At 35.2% G+C, this 23753-nt stretch overlaps 1 protein-coding gene across 2 annotated transcripts in view; it reads left to right on the top strand.

Moving 5' to 3' along the window:
* The window catches only part of KIAA1328 (KIAA1328 ortholog), a 261285-nt gene that overhangs the window by 161153 nt on the left and 76379 nt on the right, over window positions 1–23753 (top strand). For both annotated transcript variants that reach the window (XM_012751793.3, XM_075993497.1), the window contains exons 7-8: window positions 6397–7070; window positions 12202–12309. In XM_012751793.3, the coding sequence (XP_012607247.3) occupies window positions 6397–7070; window positions 12202–12309 (782 nt within the window). The remainder of the gene's footprint in view (window positions 1–6396; window positions 7071–12201; window positions 12310–23753) is intronic.

Here is a 23753-nt window from a genome sequence, read left to right as displayed (position 1 = left end):
GGTGCTTACTTGGGTATTTCCTTGTAATTATTTACTGAGCTGTTCATACTTGTTTTGTGCACATTTCTATGTTATCATATTTCACATTAAAGAAGTTGTTGTTGTTGTTGTTGTTGTTTTTTAAAGCAACAGTATAGAGTAATAGAAGGGAAGGGATTTGGAGTAAGACATACTCCCATGTCTCACTGGTAGTGGTGACATGACCTTGAGAAAGTTGTATTGCTTCATTGAGCCTCATTTTCTCATCTGTAAAATGGTAATTATAATAACTGCATTACAGAGTTGTTAAGAATTATAGGTTGAATATGTAAAATATTTAGCATAGTACATAGTAAGCTCTGAGTTAAGAATGGCCTAAGTGACAAGGTGATCTGGGTGCATGTTGAGCATTCAGTGGTCAGTGAAGGTGACCATTTAGGGCCAAGTTCTCTCATCAGAAATAATTTGCACAAAGATCTTCCATGACCTTCATTTTTTATTTCCCATCTTCAGTCCATTAAAAATTAATTTGAATTATCTAAAGGTCTTGGTTTCACCAACCACTTCAACAAAAGAAGATATCCAAATGGCCAATGAGCATAAGAAAAGTTGTTCAACATCATTACATATGAAGGAAATACAAAATAAGACCATAATGAAATTTCACTGCACACATACCAGAATGGCTTAAAAAAAAAAACACATTACCAAGTATAGTGTGAAGTGGAGCTCCTGGGACTCTTGTACTCTGCTGATGGGATGTGAAATAGAATGACCCTTCAGAAAACTTACTGGCAGCTTCTACTAAATTTAAACATACGCTGACCCTGTGGCCCAGAAAAACAAATGTATATATCTAAAAAAAGACTTACATAAGAATATTCATAGCAACTTCATTCATAATAGCCCTAAACTAGAAACAACCTAATACCTATCAATAAGAGAATGAATTAAAAAATTGTGATATTTTCATACAATGAAATACTGTGTAGTGATTTAAAAAAGAATGAACTATTGATACACACAACATAGAATAAGCTCAAAAAATATGTTGAGCTAAAGAGACAAGTACAAAAGAATAGCATACTATATGATTCCATTTATATGAAGTTCAACATAGTAAATAAGAATCTGTCATCATAGAAGTCAGAATGGTGGTTATCCCTGAAAGTGTGAGTAGATTGTATTGACTAGAAAGGGCACAAGGGAACTTTCTGGAGTAATGAAAATGTTCTATAACTTGATCTGGGTGATGATTACACAGGTATATGCAAATGTAAAAGTCATCAAGCACTATACACTTAAGATCTGTACATTTTATTGTAAGTTATGCCTCAAAATTTTTTTAAAAATTTCATCTAAATTATGACTCAGTTTTTTAAAAATTTATTGGTTTCTTAGTTACTGTTATATATCAGAAACCCATATGCCACAGACAGCAGTTTGGGATTTTTTGTTAGTTTAAGCCTTAGTTAAGAGAAGTTATATTTGTAAATATCTCATAGAAAGCATGGAGCAGCTCCAGAAAGAAAAACACATCTGTTTCATTCAGGCCCATTGTTGCTTCCATGTGTCCCAAAGGCAACATCTGTTTTCAGCTCCACTAATAAAATAACTTAATTTCTTATATTCAGACTGTAACAGGGAATTTTCTCTTTTTCCTCTCTTCCTCTTTATTACTAGGAGACAATTCAGCCTAATCATGGATTCTAATTTCTTTTTTTTAATGACTGTGACCCATAACCCAATGTGAATGTTTCTACAAGCTGACACAGTCAGCTCACGCTTATCGAGAATATACTATGTGCAGGCCTCAGTATAATGCATACAGGGGGATAAAAATAGCCCCTGCCTTCAAAATTTCTTGATGCAAAGAATTCAATGACAAGAATAGTAGTAATAATAATAACAGGAAACATTTTTTAAATGCTAACTTTATATTAGGCATGATCTAAGTGCTTTGTATGAATTAACTCATTTAATCATCACAGGAACCTTGCGAGGCAGTACAAAATATTATAAGACTAACATCTTTTGTATGAAAGAGAAAGATGAAGAAAGAACCTATTATCTCAAGCAATTCAACTCTGGCCTGACTTGCAAATCCAACTTTAGCCAAGTAAAAGTAGATAACCAAACCCAAAGACAGATTAGGGATAATCCGTTGTAACTGAACATGCCCTTTGGGGATCTGGCCACACACAAGCATACCCATAGACACACATAGAGAAGGCTTCTCCTTGTAAGAAGTTTTGGTAAATATTTTTTTCTTTTTGTAAATTGGACTTTTATAAATTGGCACCCTTGATAACTACCCATCTTTCTCGCCATCACTTTCAGTTTTGAGATAAATGCTTTTTTAAATTCCTGTTTTACTGATGAAAAACCTGAGGCTTAGGCAAATTGAGTAATGTTCTGTATTTGCTTTCTATTGCTGTGTAACAAATTGCCACCAACTTAATAGTTTAAAACAACACAAATTTATTATCTCTGTTTCTGCAGGTCTTGGATATGGGCACCACTTAGTTAGATGAGGGTCTTAATAATGCTGCAATCAAGGTGTCAGCCTAGCTGCATTCTTATCTGGAGCTCAAGTTTCTCTTCCAAGCTCACATGGTTGTTAGTGGAAGTTTGTTTTTTGCATTTGAATAATGCATGTTCCATTTTCTTACTAGCTGTTGGCCATAGACTGCCTTCTGCTCTAGAGTTCCTTGCCACATGACTCCCTTCAGTGGCAACATGGAAATTTATTTCTTTAAGGCCAGAAGGATAATCTCTAACCTTGCAAAGGGTGAGGGGTAGAACAGGATCAGACCCTCTTTTAAAGGGTTTACCTGATTAGGTCAGGCCCACGCAGGATAATCTCTCTTTTAATAACTGAAAGTTAACTGATTAGGAAACTTAGTTACATCTGACACATCCCATTTGCCATATAATATAACGTAATCATGGGATTGATACCCTCTCATATTCACAGGTCCTGCTCACACTCAAAGGAATATGATAATACAGGGTGTGTACACCAAGGGATGGGAATTTGAGGGACCATCTTAAAATTCTGCCTTCCACACATGCACAGTCACCCAGCAGGTAATTGACAATGTTCTCTTTGAGCAAAGCATGCATCAAAATCATTATGCTGCACTACCTCTCAAAAACATGAAAAGTTAACTGTCCCCAAAATATTTTAGAATTATTCTGAATACCTGAATTTGTGAATAATTTCATAATCAGTACCATTAAAGTGTAGAGTACATCAGTACCTATAAATGCACATATGTAAATAATATTAAGAAACAAAAATGAGAGTATAAAATAAATATGCTTTGTCTCATTATGTAATAATACATGAATTAGAATATATAATGATATAAAAATAGTTAAGTTTCTGGATCTTTTAAAAATTTAACTATCATTTTTAAAGTATAATAATTTTATAATAAGGTCATTTACCACACAAAGTAGCAGATGATAAATGTTAAATATTTGTATTGACAGTAAGTATTGCAGAAGTTCAGAGTAGGAGAGGTTAATGTGAAGTAGAATTTCCCTGTAGATATAAAATAAGATTAATTTTTATGATATAGTTTATTAGAAATTTTGCCTAGGACTAGTTTGTTTTCTGTAGCTTTTCATCTGCTTGGTGTACAGGATTGGATGTCTTCTTTGAAGAGAACCAAGTCTTCTCAGATGTTATTCATTTTCACTTAAATGGAAATCCTTTAGCATTGCTTTAGAAACTCAGTTAAAATATTAAGAATCACTGTAATAGCCTTCTATCCTTTATCATAGGACAGGAAACATTGTATTGCTATGTATCTCTGTTAGTTGACACTTTTTACTTATCAATCCACCATTTTCAGCTATTACAAAGTAAATTAGTGGGGATATTTTCCCACTTCTGCTAGCGATCCAAATATTCATTAATTCTATATCTCTAGACTAGAAATTGTGTATAAATTAGCTTTTATTTAAAAGGAAATTGCAGTAGACTGAATATGTCTCCTCAAATATGTCCATTCCTAATTCCTGGAACCCGTGAATGTCACCTTATATGGCACAAGGGACTTTTTAAAGTAAGAGACTTTGCAGATGTGATCAAATTAAAATCTTGAGATGGGAAGCTTATTCTGGATTGCCTGTGTGGGTTTGATTTAATCCAAATGGTCCTTATAAGAGGGAGCAGGAGTGAGAGGAGAAGGCACTGTGATGATGATGGAAGCAAACGTTGTAGTGATACATTTTGAGGATGGAGGAAAGGCCCCAGACCAAAGAATGCAGGTGACTACTAGAAGGTGGAAAAAGCAAAGAAACTGATCCTCTCTCCTCTGAGCCTCCCAAGGGAACTAGCCCTACCAACACCTTAACTTTAGCCCAGTGAAACAGATTTCTAATTTCTGACCTCCAAAATTGTAAGAGAATTAATTTGTGTTGTTTTAAATCACAGAGTTTGTGGTAATTTGTTACAGCAGCAATAGGAAACTAGTATAGAAGTTGTAATATATTAGTTTACTGAAAAGGTCATGTTTCTCTTACAGCCTTGAGCAAATAAGCTTCCCTCAGCCTGCAAATAATTATCCATGAAAAGTGGAAGATTATTTCAGTGGATTTGGATAGAAGATCAAGGAGAATTTTTGCTTATTTGGTTTTGCTTATTTGGTTAGTGTTGAATAAGCAGAACACTTCCTGTATTTGCTTGAATAGAGACAGAAAATGGCAAGGAAGTGAAGAGTTAACATAAATGGGCTTTGAATGAAAGCATAAAGGAGAGGAAGATGAGAGTAAAAGATATGAGAGACATGTCAGATATTTCACTTGTTTAGGACTGCTTAGGTTCTTTCTCCTGTCTTTATCTTTCAGTAAAGTCTGAATCCATGTATCTAGAACAGATTGAATAAGCCTTGGAAACAGACCTCTTCAAAGGTGGATATTTGTTCCTTTCAGCCTTTGTCTTAAAGGTTACATTCTGGCTGCCCAAAAGAAGTAACAGCTGTTATGGGTAATATATCTTTGAACAACCCATCTTGCTAGTTAATTGGACTTGGTGGTCCTCTTTTGCTTTGCTCAAGATCTAAATTGAAGGGAAGTTTTTATGTTGTAAAGGGCTACCCTTGGAAGAATCTAAACATTGGCTGGATTCATTTTCAGAAATGCACCTTTATTAGTCCAGTTTGATTAAGATTCTTCCATGTTAATTTATTTCATTATTATTTTGTTAATCACAAGTGTCCACCTTCCTAAGCAAGTTGCTCATCAGTAACACACTCAACATTTGTGTTTAACTAGAATATTTCTGTTGGACAACCACCTGGAATTTGGGTACACCATGTTTCTGAAATACACTGTGAAGAAAAGCTGCTTATTTGTTGTACTAATTCAATGATATTCAGAGCTGAGCTAAGTGTAACTACTCAGCCTTCCAAGGCCAAGGTCAATAGTTAGGCAGCTGGAGATATTCCATGATACAGACCAGTGATTTTCAAAGTATGGGCCTAGATCAGCAACATCAGCATCACCTTGGAACTTGTTAAAAATGCAAATTCCCTGACTCTGCTCCAGACAGTTGGAAACTCTGGGGATGAAGCCAGAGTTTTATGTTTCACAAGCCCTCCAGGTGATTCTGATACGTGTTAAAGTTTGAGAATCATTGATACAGACTAAGTTTTGCTCTCCCTGATAGAACAGCCTTAAGGCTAAAATGTTAGAAAAGCTCACTCTATTGGCCTGTCAGAGGCAATTTGCAACTGATTCCTTTCTGCCTGAGTTCTATCAGACTGTAATCACTTGAACAGCTTAATTGAAAATCACTTATGTTTGCAGCTGAAATTAAATGTTTTGTATTTAAATAACCACTTTTGATTAGAATCATATTTTGTTGAAAGTGTTTGGTTTTATCTGTGTTCTGTAAAGATATTTATAAAAACTCATCAAAGTTCTAGCAGTAAGTAAGTAACATCCTGTTCAGTGTAAGGTGAAATGTTTTACATCAAATCTCATGCTGTGTAATGGCCAATCAAAGAGTATTTAAGGTGGCTGAATGGATTTCTTGGCTCAGTATTAAAAAGTAAACATTTTAAGACGTTAACATTTAATGTTTTTGCCTCTTCTCAAAATTGATTTTATGTAATCCTCATTATTTGCAACTCATGAAATCACCAAAGATCTTGCATAAGCAGCATGTAGCCATACTTTTTCTCATCCTTATATAGATTTACTGAAATGTAGGTTGTTTGAAAATGGATGTAGCTTTGTGGTACATGTCTGTTTATCTGTGTGAATACTCTCATTTCATATTGAAGAACACAAAACAACAGCTTTGTTTTGGTAAACATATATCATTGATTTCTGAAAAGCCAAAAGAAAAAAACTTGCTTTATTGCGTACTTATTTGATGAGTGATTTTGTGGTTCTTTTTAGGTATCCAATAGGAAAAGCACTCTCCGGTCTTCATCTATGGAACTTGATGGTTCCTATTTGAGTGTTGCCAGACCACAAACCTACTATCAAACCAAGCAGAGACCTAAGTCTGCAAATCAGGTTTCAGCTTCAGAATCCTTGATGGAGTTTAGGAATAATTCTTTGAAACCAATAACCCTTCATCATTCCAAAGAAGGTCTAAATAGGGTGCCACAAGAGACCAGAACATGTAATTATGAATCTCCAGGGAGAAAACCAATGGATGCAGTCCCAACAGAAAAAGCTCTACCAGAAGAACTGAAGATGAAGGAATGTCCACACCTTATGCCTAGTCTAACTAGTCAGTGTTGTGGTCATAGACTTTCTGAAGAAATAGATCATGTTCATGAGAGACATCCTACAAACATAGCCCCTCAACATCCTAAAACACATGCAGAATCCTGCAGTTATTGTGGCCTTTCTTGGACATCTCTGATGCATGGTGGAAGGACACTGCAACCCAGTGAAACTAATTTCAAAAAGCAGCTCTCAGAAGATAGGAGGCAGCAACTGATGCTTCAGAAAATGGAGCTGGAAATTGAAAAGGAGCGCCTTCAGCATCTGCTGGCTCAGCAGGAGACAAAGCTTCTCCTAAAGCAGCAGCAGCTTCACCAGTCTCGACTGGATTATAATTGGTGAGTCCTACCTGTTCTTTCAGCAATGTCTGCAGTTTGAAGAACATGGTATGTTACTATAGCACATGTGTAGAAAAAATGGTTCTTCAGGATCTTATCTTGCTCAAGATGCATACCATGACTACTAAGTAAATTCCCCTGTCTTCTGTGGAAGACTTGAAAGATTACTTTGTCTTACAAAATGTTAACTTAAAGTATCTACCTCTGAGCAATCCAATGTAATTATTACTGGATTCCAAAGAAATGTTTAAATGATATTATCATTATACAAAATCCTTTGCTGTTTGATATTATTGTAGAGATAGTAGGCTTTAAGTAAAAGCTTGATATTTCAGGGTGTGGAATCAAATTGTGAAGAATTGTAATTAGCTGTCATCATTCCATATTTATGTCTACTAACCATAATATAAAATATAACAAATGATTAGAACCTTCTAAATTCAATCCTTTCTGGTCATGAAGTATAACGTATTTAATAACCAGTTCTTATAAATTTATCCACAATTCTCTAAGAACAGTGTTTCAGAAGCTAAATTGCTATTTTTTTTTTTTTTTTTTTTTTTTTTTTGGAGACAGAGTCTCACTTTGTTGCCCAGGCTAGAGTGAGTGCCGTGGCATCAGCCTAGCTCACAGCAGCCTCAATCTCCTGGGCTCAAGCAATCCTCCTGTCTCAGCCTCCCGAGTAGCTGGGACTACAGGCATGTGCCACCATGCCCGGCCAATTTTTTGTATATATATTTTTAGTTGGTCAATTAATTTCTTTCTATTTTTTGTAGAGACGGGGTCTCGCTCAGGCTGGTTTCGAACTCCTGACCTTGAGCTATCCGCCCGCCTCGGCCTCCCAAAGTGCTATAAATTGCTATTTTATTATTATATAGTACTCAGTTTCTCCACATCTATGTTGACATTTAGTATCGTCACAAATTTTTATTTTTACCTCTTCTAATAATATGTGGATGGTGATATTTCATTGTGGCCTTAATTTGCATTTCCCTAATAGCTAGTGATGTTGAACATCTTTTTATGTGCTTGTTTTCCTTCCTCTCCTCTTTGGTAAATTATCTCTTTGGTGTCTTTTGCTTATATTCTAATTGGATCATTTGGATGTTTTTACTATTTTTGAGAGTTCTTCATATATTCTAGATATCAGTTGTTTGTCAGATATGTGGATTGCAAATATTTTCTCCCAGTCTATGGCTGGTCTTTTCAATCTATTAACAGGATCTTTAACAGAACAAAAGTTTTTCATTTTAATTAAGTCCAATTTATCAATTATTTTCTGTTAAGGATTATGCAAAGTTTTAACATGAATAGGTGCCAATATTTGTCAAATCCCTTTTATGAATTTTGTCAAATACCTTTTATGATCATGTGATTTTTGTTATTTAGCCTGCTGATATGGTGGGTTATGTTTATTTTTGAATGTTGAACCAGCCTTGAATCCCTGGAATAATCTCCACTTGGTCATAGTTTATGATATTTTATATATATATATATATATATATATATTCAGCATATATATTTTATATATATGCTGAATTCTATTTACTAATATTTTGTTAAGGATATTTACATCAGTATCAGTGAGGGATGTTGGTCTCTTGTATTCTTTTTTTATACTCTCTTTGTCTTGTGTTAGTATCGAGGTAATACTGGCCTCATAAAATGAGTTTGGAAGTGTTCCCTCCACTTCTACATTCTGGAAAAGATTGTGTAGAAATGGAGTTAATTCCTCTTTAAATATTTGGTAACATCCTCAGTGAAACCATCTAGACTTGGAGATTTCTGTTTTGGGAATTTTAAAATTGGAAGTTCAATTTCCTTAATACTTAGAGCTATTCAAGTTATCTATTTGATATTGAATGAGTTGTGGTAGTTTGTGCTTTTTGAGGGGTTGGTCCATTTCATCTAAGTTATCAAATTTACATGTGTAGGCTTGTTTTTAGTATTCTGTCATTACCTTTTTGATGTCTGAAAGGTTTGTAGTTACAGGCAGTCCCTGCTTTGTGGATGAGCCGACTTAATGACATGCCATACTTATAAGCGGGGGTTGCCAAGCCTCCCCATAAGCATAATTTATAATTAAATAATTAAATTAATAATTCTGGAACTATTAATAGTTTCTTCCACACATGTAAACAAATCCACATGGTGTAAGCAGTTCATTGGCATAGCATTTTTATGCTAGCAGCTACTCTCATTGTTTCTGGGTTCTCTTAGGCACAGCATCACTTTAACTTTTTTATTTGATTTTATGAGTCTGTGTTTGCTCTTATGACCATACCTCCAGAGCAAGTCCACTGCAAGTCCAGGTGAACCTGTAGTGAAGAGAATGGTTATTACAATGGAAATGAAAGTAGAAATAATTAAGCGTTCGGAGAAAGGCCAAATGCCATCTTTCACTGGGAAAGCATTAGGCTTCAGTTGCTCTGCTATCAGAACAATTACAAAAGGATAAAGTGAGAATAATGGGACATGTGAAAGGCGGTGCTCAAATGAAGGCATCAATTATGACTAAGCAGCATAATGGATTAATTATTGAAATGAAAAGGTTATTATTGACTTGGTTAGAAGATCCAAATAAGCGTAACATTTCTATTAGTCTAGGGATTAAAAGAAAGAGCACAATAGTTTCTGTGACTTATTATTACAGTATAGGGGTATTATTATTATTATTATTCCAATATTACACTATATTATTACCACATATGAGCCATTATAGTATTGTTATTATTATAAACAGAAACTCAAGACATTTTTGATTGAACAGCTTTCATCTCTCATTCTCCTGCTTACTTCTGCTGTGGTTTATCATAAGTTAGCTGCTACAACCCAAAACTAGAAGCCTGATCTATCCATTTAAGTAATCAGTATCAGAATTCATATTTCCAGGCTGAAAGTTACACTATGCTCTGGCCTACTTTTTGGATTTATGTAATTTTATCACTTATGAAGATTATTTGAAATTCAACATTCTGCACATTTCTATCATGTACCAAGAATATCTATCTCAAATGAATCTTCCTAACACATTGCTTTTATTGTGCCACCTCTGAATTTTAATAACCCATGATAATTTATTAGATTATGTTTATTCAACCTAGTATTCAAAGCTTTTTATAATCTAGAATCACCTCTGCTCATTTGCCCCACTTTTCCTAAGAAATAATTTTTTTCCAAAGGCAAGTGTGTCTCCTTGAAATCTTTTCAATGTGTCATTGACATTTCTTCCTCAAGTCATACTTTTTCCTCTGATTTAAATATCTGTGCTCTACTTATCCATTTTTTTTACACCCTATCTATTCATTACAACACAGTTAAAATCTCACTACTCAAAATTTTTACATCTAGTTTCTTTTTCACCTAACTCTACTTTAAGTTATATAATAAATATTAATACAAAATTAGCACCTTAGTGTTTAATGTGTAATGTAGTATGTATTTCATTTTCATTTTCCTTGTGTCAGCAAACATTTACTAAGCCCCCTACTCTATACAGAACTATATGGAAGGAGTACCAAAATGAACAAGACTTAATCTTGTTTCTCAGTGTATTTCTCACTCTCTAATTTATATATAATTTGAACTTTTATATGTCTTTAGTGAACTTGTCATTTAAATGACCCAAGGAATCTCATTTCAATTAAATAATGAATTAATATCTTCTATACATAAGGCATTGTTTATAGTGCTCAGGATGTTCAGCAGAACTATTGGGAAGGCAATCTGTAATTGAATACCAAATGAGTTAGCACAGAAATGTTAATAGTAGTTCAGAATTTTGGGATGCGCCTGTCATTTTGAAATAAATTTGGCATGACTTTGACATTTACTTAAATTGTGATTAACAATTCATTCTATCTTGTTATTACATAATAGTCAATAAGAAGTTCCAAAAGGGCATTATCTTTGTGAGCCCTTTCCAGATTGATTTGGAGAGGATTTATCCAGAATACTATTCATGACAGTACCAAGAATCACATTAAATCCTTTTTGGAGCAAAGTATTATATATATAATGAATAAAAATCAAGGCTAATTAAAAATATTTGCTTTTGTCTCCCACACTTACAATATGCCTTAATACATGTACTTTATACCTAACTATGATTTAAAAAAAAAATACTGCCTTCACCACCAAAAAATATGTTACCTTGGGCGAGTTCTATGCCTTTGCCTTCATTTAGTCATCTGTAAATACATATAGTAAAAGTTAAAGTAACTAATTCATAGATTCATTGTGAGTATCACAAATATTAGCCTTAAACTATAAGTTCCTGAAGGTAATTAATCTATATACTTCCTTTTGTACATCACTGTGCATAGTTGCAATTATAAGAATGTCTTTTAACAATGATGAAAATGACGGTACTGTGTTAATAATGTTTTTATCATTTCATGGTTTGATTTAACAGTTGAAAGAAGAATATACTTTTACAGATAACCAGAGAACATTTCTATAAAAACTGAGAGAATAGGTAGTAAGTGTCACATATTTGATAGAGTTTATTAATACCCAGACTCCTGGTAGAAGACCTTTATGCTGCTTTTTTCATTGTTCTTACCTCCTCAGTACATATGAGTATGGGTGTCAGTTGGCATTGATGAAAAGAATGTCTTCCAATTCTTCTGGAAGAATTTACCTGTGACCCAGAGAAAATATATTAATTACTGAACTGTAGCCCTAGCTAGCTCTTTGAAATGTCAGTATTAGAAGTAGATGCCTCCCATGTAAATGTTGAGCAGGTCAGTATACTTAGAGTTACTAAAATTCCCATTTATACTCATGTGATCAAAATACACTTGCTTTAGAGGGAATATTTAACTTTCTAGAGAAGAGGCTTTAAATGCTCCCACTAAAAACATCTATATAATTTTGAGTTTTTAAGTGATATTCTAACCAACTTAATCTTCCTTACTCCCCTATAAATAAATATAATTTGAATTTCTATGAAATCAATTTGTTTTTATTTATGTATACTTAGGAATTACTAATTTATTTTTGACAGATTCAATTTTAATTTGAAAATAAGACCTGGGGATCTAACTGAAAGAACATAGTTTTTGCAAGGATTACCATTCAGTTTATCAGACTCCACAGAATTAAAAATTCTTTAAATTTATTTTTACAGGTTAAGAACTCAAGCTGTGTTTAAATCGAGAGAACTGATTGCTGACAAAGAGCTCATGAAAGCCCGAGAACTCAATCTGGATATGAATGGGAGTGACTGTGTACCAAGGTAAACTGAGGAGTGGTGAAGGCAAGAATATTAAAGACATATTTAATATATATTTAGTATAAAATTATGGCTCTATATTGGTTAATTTGATTTTCTGGCCACATGAATAAATATGTTCTCATTATAAATTTTTGGAAAAAGGTAGAAAAGTATAAAAAAGAAAATAAAAATCATTCATAATCCTAAAACTCAGAGATAATCCTTTGAACCTTTTTCTCCTACTTTTCTTTGTATCATATTATAGTCTATATTGATAATAGAGATTATTCTTATACAGGAATTTGTCACTTTTTTACTGTATCATATTTTCTTATTACTTAAGATAAGAAATTATTTAGTATATAATTGTAAAGCATAGTAATTAATTTATTCAAAAAATATTTGTTGTGTGGTAATAATGCCCAAATTTTTATCTATTAGGCTGTTATTGGATAATATAGAGTTTTTCTATTTTAAATTTTGTCTTGAAGAACATTTCTCAGGATAAATTTTTGACTTTATCTATAGCTATTTCTTTATTATAGATTTCAAGAATCATCCTTCATTTTCTTATTTTTTATACATGATGAACTTATATTTGATCCATGATCTCATGATCCACTTATATTTACAAGAAACACAGTTAAAACCTATTGAAAGCTGTAAGTGTATGTGAGCAAGGCTTGTCAATTAGCAGACTTCACTATGATCAGGTGGGAACCTTGGGGACCCTTACCTGTTGCCATTGATAGGTCTTTTCCCTTTGGGTAGTCAGTTTCCCTAGGGATAAATCTTCTGCCTTGGTGGGAAGAAGGGATGGAAGCATTGTATTAATATAAGCTTGGCTGCCATTGTGGGGAGCCCAGTCAAGTAAGAGAAAAGGGACCCATCAGTCATTATGTAGACTCTCACTTACTCCCCCTTTTAACTATTGGGTTTCAGCCCTCAACTGTATTTCAGGCCCCCATGTCCAGAGTCATTCTTTTTCAGCCTCTTCCAGGAGATAAACCTTCAGTCTTCTCCACAAGATAAGGACACATAGAGGAGGACTTCACTTTTGACTGCTTTCAGCCAGCTTTACTTTTAGTCCCACCTGCATTCCTACCTGCTTCCATCAGTCCCTGAACCTTTCAGAAGTTCTCTGGCATGTTTCAATGTATAATCTCCTTCAACCTCAGCTAGCAGATATTTTAGTTTTGATTTTTCTACTTTGCTAGTTGAGTTTCAACTCATACATCTGCTTTCTAGGCTTCTAAAATTTTATAACATCTTTGATCTCTTTGTCCTCTCCTCTTCACTTTTCTGCAGCTACATAGGTTTATGTCTTTTTTTTCCCCTTTAACTGTAATTTTTTAACAGTTTTACAAGAGAATAGAGGTGTGTTTTCAATCAACTATATAAATGAGCTCTCCAATGTTGATTTATATAGTTTCAGGGGTCCCCAACCTATGGTGAGTTGTATAACTATTTCATAGTAGATTACAATTTTTTTTTTTTTTTTTTGAGACAGAGTCTCGCTTTGTTGTCCAGGCTAGAGTGAGTGCCGTGGCGTCAGCCTAGCTCACAGCAACCTCAAACTCCTGGGCTCGAGCGATCCTTCTGCCTCAGCCTCCCGAGTAGCTGGGACTACAGGCATGCGCCACCATGCCCGGCTAATTTTTTATATATATATCAGTTGGCCAATTAATTTCTTTCTATTTATAGTAGAGACGGGGTCTCGCTCTTGCTCAGGCTGGTTTTAAACTCCTGACCTTGAGCAATCCGCCCGCCTCGGCCTCCCAAGAGCTAGGATTACAGGCGTGAGCCACCGCGCCCGGCCAGTAGATTACAATTTAATAATAATAATAGGAATAAAGTGCACAATAAATGTAATGCACTTGAATTATCCAAAACCATCCCCCAATCCCCCACCCTCAGGTCCATGAAAAAATTGTCTTCCCATGAAAACAGTCCATGGTGCTAAAGAGGTTGGGGATCACTGAGTTAAATGATATTTGACAGTTTAGTCAGTGGAAAGATGGAATCCTATTGTAATTTGTAGTTATTCAGTACTCAATTAGAATGAACATTTCTCTATACGTATATTAACCCCTTGTGTTTCTTCTTTGTGGAGTTTTAATTTCCTGCTTGTATCCACATTTTTTTATATAGGAGCATTATATTTCATCTTTAGTTGATATGTATGAACTTTGTAATATATGTTTTAATTTAAAATATTTTTTTCTTCATGCTATTCATGTTTATCTATATCTTTAATGATTTACTTTCTTTTGTGGTAGACAAAAATATAAAATGCTGATAAGCCAAAAGAAAAAAATAAAATGTACCCATAATCTCATCTATAGCTAATCTTTATATATAACTTCCTATTTATGAGTATGTGTGGTGTGTTTATATTATACATCTTATTTCATGAAACATCTTAAAATATTTTAAATTAAACTTAAAAAAAACTTGAAAGTAAACATTTCTCTTATAAAAGATAGCACATGCAAAGACATATCAAGAAAATATCAGTCATCTTTCATTCCCTGTTTTATTTTCTAGCCTGTCTTGGTTGACTTAGTATTAGCACTCGGATATGTTTCCTTCTAAACATTTCTTTGTGCTTACAAATATAATCAACATCAGTATATGTTCGAGATAAAATTGAACACATTTTTTTTTTCACTTAACAGTACTTAATGGTCAGGTTTTTAGATATAGAGCTATAGTAAGCAGAATAATTTTCCCCCAAAGGTGTCCATGGTCTAATTCCCTAGGGTGTGTATGTGTGTTTCAGTTGTTTGTGTTTCAGGTAGGGAGGATAGGTCCCTATCTCTGGCCTGTCAAAACTCTTTCCTGTCTTTTAGGACTTATCTCAAATATTACCTCTTCCAGAAATATTTTCTTTGTGTTTCTTGTATAGTCCTTATATTCTGTATAGATGATAAATATGTGTATATTTGCCTTATTCTACTATTAGGGTACTTAAAGGTAGTGGCTTTTCTTCATCTCCTGCAGTATTTAGCAAGGTTGTTTTTTTCTCAACAATAGGTGTTCAATAAAAATTTTTGTTGATAGGCCGGGCGCGGTGGCTCACGCCTGTAATCCTAGCTCTCTGGGAGGCCGAGGTGGGTGGATTGCTCAAGGTCAGGAGTTTGAAACCAGCCTGAGCAAGAGCGAGACCCCGTCTCTACTATAAATAGAAAGAAATTCATTGGCCAACTAATATATATAGAAAAAATTAGCCAGGCATGGTGGCACATGCCTGTAGTCCCAGCTACTTGGGAGGCTGAGGCAGGAGGATTGCTTGAGCCCAGGAGTTTGAGGTTGCTGTGAGCTAGGCTGATGCCACGGCACTCACTCTAGCCTAGGCAACAAAGTGAGACTCTGTCTCAAAAAAAAAAAAAAAAAAATTTTTTTTGTTGAATTGCTTAGTATTATATGAAAATATAAAAATGGTCAGATTTTTTAGGAGTATGCAGAGTTACAAAACTGTTAATTTATAAGGGTCATCTTTGTATTACCAATAAACAAAGTAAAAAAACAAAAAACAAAAAACTGGAGGACCTGTAAACAACTTGAGACTTTTTAAGTCATTACCATCTTTTATGTGATAATTATCTTCCAGTGGTTTGGCTCAGCTGTGCTGTACTGTTTGCTCTTATTTGTCATTAAGGCCTCACATATTATTTATTTTCATTCTATAGCATTTATGGAGGAAGGAAGCAGCAATGTAAGCTCCCTTGCCTGTGATTCTTCCCACAGATAATAGAAAATAAATTGCAATTAGATTTTGGTAATTGTATATAATTAACTCAAAATGAGCTGTTAATTATAAAAAATATGTTTTCACTTTCTCATTATCTCATTTATTTTAGTTCCAAATTCTTAATGCTTCACTTGAGTAAGTTTAATATTTTAAATACACGGAGTGTTTTTAATACTGATAATTTGAATTTCCAAATAAACAAAATTTAACTTAAAATTAAGTTTTATCTAGGGAATTCTACTGTTAAAGTCAAAAAACCTTCAAGGTAGAAAAAGGGTCATTCTCATAACAATTTTTTATTATATTTTCTAAAATCAGTAGATATTTTTGTTTAAATAATTCTGCAAAGGCTGCTCAAAACTGTACAGCATTCTCTCTTGACCTATCTCTACCTCTTCTTTGGATTAGTGGAGAGAGCATCATTTCCATAGTTGATTAAATCAAGGAGGCACTAAATTCTTTATTTCTTTCAACCTCACATTAGATTTGAATAATTTAAGGGCTGCTGAGTGAGAATTCTTGGTTTTCCAATGACCATCAGACTTTGGAAACAGACACCAAAGTTTCTTCAGACTTTTATAACATATGATACCATTTATAACATATGATATCATATAACATATGATACCATTTTGAAAGGTCTATAGTCTTATCAGAGGCATATTAGGAAATATTTTTTAAAGGGGTAAATAGTCTTAGAAAGCATCTGGGTGGAGGACAGAGGGATACTTGAAGTAGCCTCAAGGGAAGGTATAATCAAAAGATGGTGAATAAGAAGTATTACATACAGAATATAGAAGTTCACTCAAATCAGTAAGATAAACTACCTTAAATAGGCAACTCTCAGAAAAGTAAACCCAGATACACAATAAATATATAAAATCTTCTCACAACTCAAAAATTAAAAACAACAAAAAAGATACAATAGTTCAGGATGGCTGACTAGAGGTGTCCAGCTCTTGCCTCCCCTTTATCAAAGGTCCAAAACAGCAAGTGGATTGCCAAACATCAAATAGAGTTTCTAGAGAGAACACTGGAATTCAGCAGGGAAGTGACAGGAACCTCTGAGGCACAGAAGGAGAATAAAGCAAGGCAACTGGCTTGGCCAGGATCAACTGATAGCCAGTAGGAACTCCCCATTAGGGAGAAAGGATAAGCACTGGATCTGCACGTTACAATGTGTAGTCCACATTCCCAGTGCAGATTTCTGCAATCCTGGCCACAGAAGAGCACCTCAGTTCACACAGGCCCTAGCATAGTATAGGGAGCTGCCTGGAGCCCATGCAATAACATTGTTTCAATGAGAGTTTGCATTGGGTCCTACCACCCTCCTTCAGGCCAAAGCAGCTACAATTTCATGCCATTTTGGGAGCCCAGTCCCCACCAAACTACATCCTGCCATGGTCCAGCAGCCCCTTCATCTCCACATCTGCCCCTGCTGACATCCCTCCACATCCTCACAGAGGTCTGAGGTGTGGCAGTGCTGGCTGTAGCCAGCAGTGTGGCCAGGTCCCCAGCACTCTCGTCTATGCAATGTCTTATACTCCAGGGAACAGGTAGTGCAGCATGCCAGGAAAGCTGTCCCATAGACAAAGGGAGCCAAAGCATATACTCCCTAGAATCTGATAGCCACCTGCCTAGGGCCACAGCTACTGATAGCAACCCCACCCTCTCCAACAGAAGGGCTGTGGTACAACTGTATGCGCCTTCAGTGTGCCTGGGACAGTCCCGCCCTTCCCACTGCTGCCAGTGCCGGAGCACATCATCCAGTGGCTTGAAGATTGACCTGCATTAGCTGACAGCCACATACACCATCTAGAGGCCTGAATTCAGGCCCACCCAGCTCACCACCCATGGCATCTATGCTGGTCATCCAAAGCCTTGGGATCAATGCATCCTGCCCACTGCTTCCTGTGCCTGAGTGTACCATTGGGTAGCCAAATGACAGGTACACTGTACCTGCCACTACTGTTGTCCATGCATGCATTCAACGTGACATCTCCAAATGAACACAACAATTCTTTACTAACAGAGCCCAATGAAGGAAAATCCATGAAATATTTGGAAAAAAATTGAGAATAATATTAAAGAAACTCAGTGAGATACAAACGAACACAGATAAATAATACAAAGAAGTCAGGAAAACAATTCATGATCTGAATGAGAATTTCACAAAAGGATAAATATCCTAAAAAAAACTAAACAGAATTCCTGAATCTGAAAAATCCAGTGAATGAAATAACACAATTAAAAGCTTTAACAATAGATTAGATGAAATGGAAGAAAGAATTTTTCAACTTGATACAGATCTTTTGAAATAATCCAGTCCAACAAAAAAGAAAACAAGAAAGAAGAAAGACTGTGTGATGTATGAGACACCATAAAGTAACAAAATATTCAAATTTGGGGAGTTCCAAAAGGAGAAGAGATGGGCAAAAGCATAGAAAATGTATTTAACAAAATAATAGCTGAAGAGTTCCCAAGTCTTGCAAGAGATATAGACATCCATATGCAGGTAGCTCAAAGATCCCCAAGTAGATTAAGCCTGAAAATATCTTTCCCAAGGCACATTATAGTCAAACTGTCAAAAGTCAAAGAAAAAGAAAGAATTCTAAAAGACAACTAGAGAAAAGCATCAAGTCACATAGGAGGGAATCCCCATGACACCAATAGCGAGTTTCTTGAGAGAATCCTTATAGGCCAGGAAAGAATGAAATGATGTATTCAAAGTACTGAAGGAAAAATCCTGGCAGTCAAGAATACTGTACTCAGGATATCTTTCAAAAATAAAGGAGAAATAAAGCCTTTTGCAGACAAGCAAAAACTGAGGGACTTCATCATTGCTATGCCAGCCCTGCAAGAAATGCTTAAGGGAGTCCTACATCTGGAAGCAAAATGATGATATCTACCATCATGAAACACATGAAAATATAAAACTCACTGGTAGAGCAGATACATGAATGAGAAAGAGAAAGTTATTACTACAAAAATGTTAACTACTACAAAAAAAAAAAAAAACTCCACCAAATCATAATGATAAACAATAAAAAGAAACAAAGGATAAACAAAACAATCAGAAAACAATAACAAAATTACAGGAGTAAATTCTCACTTATCAGTAACAACCTTGAACATAATTGGTTTAAATCAAAGTATAGACCAGCTGAATAGATTAAAAAATGAAACAAAGGATCATTAGAGACTACTGTGAACAACTATACACTTAAGAAATGGGAAACCTAGAGGAATTGGATAAATTCCTGGACATATACAACCTACCAAGATTGAACCAGAAGAAATCTAAAATCTGAACACACCAATAACTATTATCGAGACTAAACCAATATAAAGTCTCCCAGCAAAGAAAAACCCAGGACCAGATGACTTTGCTGCTGAAATTTTACCAAACATATAAACAAGAGCTAACATCACTTGTTTTCAAACTATTCCTAAACGTTGATGAGAAGGGAATTCTTCCTAACTCATTTTATGAGGCCAGCATTACCTTGATGCCAAAAACAGACAAGACACAACAAAAAAAGAAAGAAAGAAAACTACAGACCAGTAATCCTGATGAACATAGAGGTAAAAATTCTGAATAAAACACTAGCAAAACAAATCCAACAACACATAAAAAGATAATATACCATGATCAAGTGGGCTTTATCCAAGGATGGCTCAGCATATGCAAATCAATACATGTGGTGCACCAATCAACAGAATGAAGAACAAAAATAATATGATCATCACAATGGACACAGAAAGCTTCCAGTAAAATGCATTATCCCTTCATGATAAAAACTCTCAACAAATTGAGTATAGAAGGAACATGCCTCAACATAATAAAGGGTATATATGACAGGCCCACAGCTAATTCACACTGAATGGGGAAAAGCTGAAAGCCATTCCACTAAGAACTGAAATAAGGCAAGAATGCCCAGTTTCACCATTCTTGTTCAACATAGTACTAAAAGTCTTAGCTAGAGCAATCAGAAAAGAGAAAAAAATAAAAGGCATCCAAATTGGAAAATAGGAAGTAAAATTATCCCTTTTTGTAGACAACATGATCTTATATTTAGAAAAACCTAAAACCTAAAGACTCTGCCAAAACACTCTTAAAACTGATTAAAAAATTCAGTAAAGTTGCAGGATATAAAAAAATTAGCACACAAAAAATTAGTAGCATTTCTTTACGTCAATAACAAACTAGCTGAAAAAAAAGTCAAGAAAGCAATCCCTTCTACAATAGCTACAAAAAATATAGATAGATGGATATAAGCTTAAACAAAGAGGAGAAAGTCAGCCACAAGGATAACTACAAAACACTGATGAAAGAAATTGAAGAGGACACAAACAAATTGAAAGACACTCATGCTTATGGATAGGAAGATTGAAAGAAGTAATATTGGTGAAATGACCATACTTCTCCAAACAATCTACAGATTCAGTGCAATTCCTATAAAATTCTAGTGATATTCTTCACACAAATAGAAAGAAAAATCCTAAAATTCATACGAAACCACAAAAGACCCCAAATATCCAAAACAATTCTGAACAAAAAGAACAAAGCTGGGGGCATCACGCTATCTGACTTCAAAATATACTACAAAGCTACGATAACCAAATAGCGTGGTACTGGTTTAAAAACAGACATATAGAGCAATGAAACAAAACAGAGAACCCAGAATTAAATTCATGTATTTACAGCCAACTCATTTTTTTACAAGGATGCCAAGAACATACCTTGGGGAAAAGAGACCCTCTTCTTTTCCCCAATATAAGTGGGAAAGTGCTGAGAAAACTGGATATCCATATTATGAAGAATGAAACTAAAACCCTACCTCTCACCATGTACAAAAGTCAACTCAAAATGGATTATAGACTTAAACATAAGACCTGAAACTATAAAGGTGCTAGAAGAAAACAGGAAATGTAATCAAATCTAAACCTATTCCCCCTAAAAACATCTCAATGTTGGGGTTAAATAGGCTCTCGATTCTTATAAGCCCAAGCAGAGTAAGACAATATATAAACATAAGCATATTTAATGTCTCCCACTCTACTCTAGCACCACAGCATTCATTCTAGCTTTATCCCCTTGCTTATCTGTAACTTTCCTACACATTCTAAAACTGATAGATCATAGGTATCAGTAACTGTTATTAGGCTGGAGATATATCTCACTGGAATAGACATTTACTCTGCATATGGATTTTCCTTTCATGCATACAATGCTTGTGCAAAACCATTATACATAGATTTACAAGATGCCTTATCCACCATCATGGTATTTCACATAGTATTGCTTCTGATCAAGAAACTCCCTTCACAGAAAATGAAGTATGGTAATTGCCATGTTCATGGAATTCTCTGATCTTAGCATATCCCCCATCATCATGAAACAGCTGTCTTGAGAGAACAGTGAAATGGCCTTTTGAAGACTCAGTTATAATGCCAGCTAGTTGGCAATACAGAAAGATCCTCCAGGATGCTCTAAATCATTGTCTAACATATAGTACTGTTTCTTCCATAACCAGGATTCACAGACCCAAGAAACAAAGGGTGGACATGGGAATGGATCCACTCACTATTTCCCCTTTTGTTTCTCTTTCCAATGGTCTTAGGGTCTGGAGGTCCTAGTTACAAAGGGAGGGATGCTTCCAACACAAGACATAACAATGATTCCATTGAATTTCCAGATGTTGAACTGCTACCCAGCCACTTTGGGCAATTGATGCCTCTGAATTAATGGGCAAAGAAGGGGGTTACTGTACTGGCCGGTGATTGATCATGATTACCAAGGGGAAAATGGGTTTCTACTAAGCAATGGAAGATTATGTCTGGAACACAGGAGGATCCCTTAGGGCATCTCTTAGCACTGTGTCCTGTGATTAAAGTCAGTGTGAAACTACAACTCAATTCAAACAAGACTGCTAATGACCCAGCCCCTTCAGGAATAAAGGTTTGGGTCACCCCACCAGAAAAAGAACCATGGGCAGCTGAGGTGCTTGCTGATGTCACAGGGAATAAGAAACAGATAGTACAAGAAGGCAGTTATAAATAAATATCAGTTACAGCCATGGAGCCCGTTGCAGAGATGAGGCCTGTAAGAGTTGTGAGTATTAGCTATTTCTTTCTTATTTTATTATGAATGTGCTAGTAAATATATAAACTGAATATTTTTGTTTTCTTCCCTTTATCATGTATCATAAGATGAATTAAATATTAACTTTATTTATTTATTTATTTATTGAGACAGAGTCTTGCTTTGTTGCCCACGCTAGAGTAAGTGCCGTGGCATCAGCCTAGCTCACAGCAACCTCAAACTCCTGGGCTCAAGCGATCCTACTGCCTCAACCTCCCAAGTAGCTGGGACATGCGCCACCATGCCCAGCTTGTTTTTTCTATATATATTAGTTGGCCAATGAATTTCTTTCTATTTATAGTAGAGACGGCGTCTCGCTCTTGCTCAGGCTGGTTTCGAACTCCTGACCTCGAGCAATCCACCCACCTCAACTTCCAGAGTGCTAGGATTACAGGTAAATATTAACTTTACATTGCAGCATCTTAGTTGCATGATATCAAAAAGAAGAATAAATATCACCCAAGGACTTTGTATCCTCTACTAGGGAAAGGGTTAGCCTGTTTTCAGTTGTGTGCAGGATAGTTGTATCATGTCAGGTGGAAGTATGACGTTTTTATTGTCTTTATTTGGATATTAAGTATTGTTTAAGAAGATGTATATGGGTGCCAAGTTGATAAAGGATGGGCTGTGATGGTCTTTTTTACATGACAATTTGGCTAGGCTAAAATCCCGTTAACCAAGCAAACACCAATCTAGGTGTTGCTGTGAAGATATTTTGTAGATATGATGAAGTCCATAAAATCTCAGGTAATCTGGATGAGACTGATTCAATTTTTTGAAAAGCCTTAAAAGCAGAGATGAGGCTTTCCTGAAAAAGAAGAAATCCCTCCTGTGGAGAGCAGCTTCAGCCTATTCCTGAGTTCCAGCCTGCCTTTCCTGACAGCCTGCCTTATGGATTTCAGACCTGCCTAGCCTGCACTGACAACCACATAAGCCAATTCTTTGCAATACATCTCATAATATATATCAGTTCTCTTTCTCTAGTGGATCCTGACTAATACAATACTCCACCATGCCATGTAATATAACAAAGAAAGATTCTCTTTATATCAAATAGCCCAGGGCTCAGATTTAGGGTTAAAGGATTAAGGCTTACACACAGAGTACCAAAGGAAAAACAAGCACCACATGTACTCACCAGCAAATTGGTATTAAGAGATGGACACATCAGTGGACATATAGGAATAACATTTATTGGGTGTCAGGCAGGTGGGAGTGGGGAGGAGCGGCTGGGTATATACAAACACAATGAGAAAAACGTGCAACGTTTGGGTATGGTCGCACTTGAGGCTCTGTCTCGAGGAGGGAGGAGGGGCATGGGCAATATATGTAACCTTAACACTTGTATCCCATAACACACTAAAATGTAAATATATAAATAAATAAATAAAATGAATAAAAGGGAAAAAAAAGAAACATAAAAAAATAAATAAATAAAGACACTCTGTCTCAAGGGGGGGGAAAAAGCCAAATAGCAAAAGCAACCCAGAAATCAACCCTCTTCATCACAGAAACAATGTGAAAAACAAATGAGTTCAATATAAAATTTTCTCTGTAGAATTATTA

This window comes from Microcebus murinus, chromosome 17 (genome assembly GCF_040939455.1).
Source record: "Microcebus murinus isolate Inina chromosome 17, M.murinus_Inina_mat1.0, whole genome shotgun sequence".
Classification (NCBI taxonomy): domain Eukaryota; kingdom Metazoa; phylum Chordata; class Mammalia; order Primates; family Cheirogaleidae; genus Microcebus; species Microcebus murinus.
The sequence above is the reverse complement of the archived record's forward strand: the minus strand, read 5'-3'. Positions and strand labels throughout refer to the sequence as shown.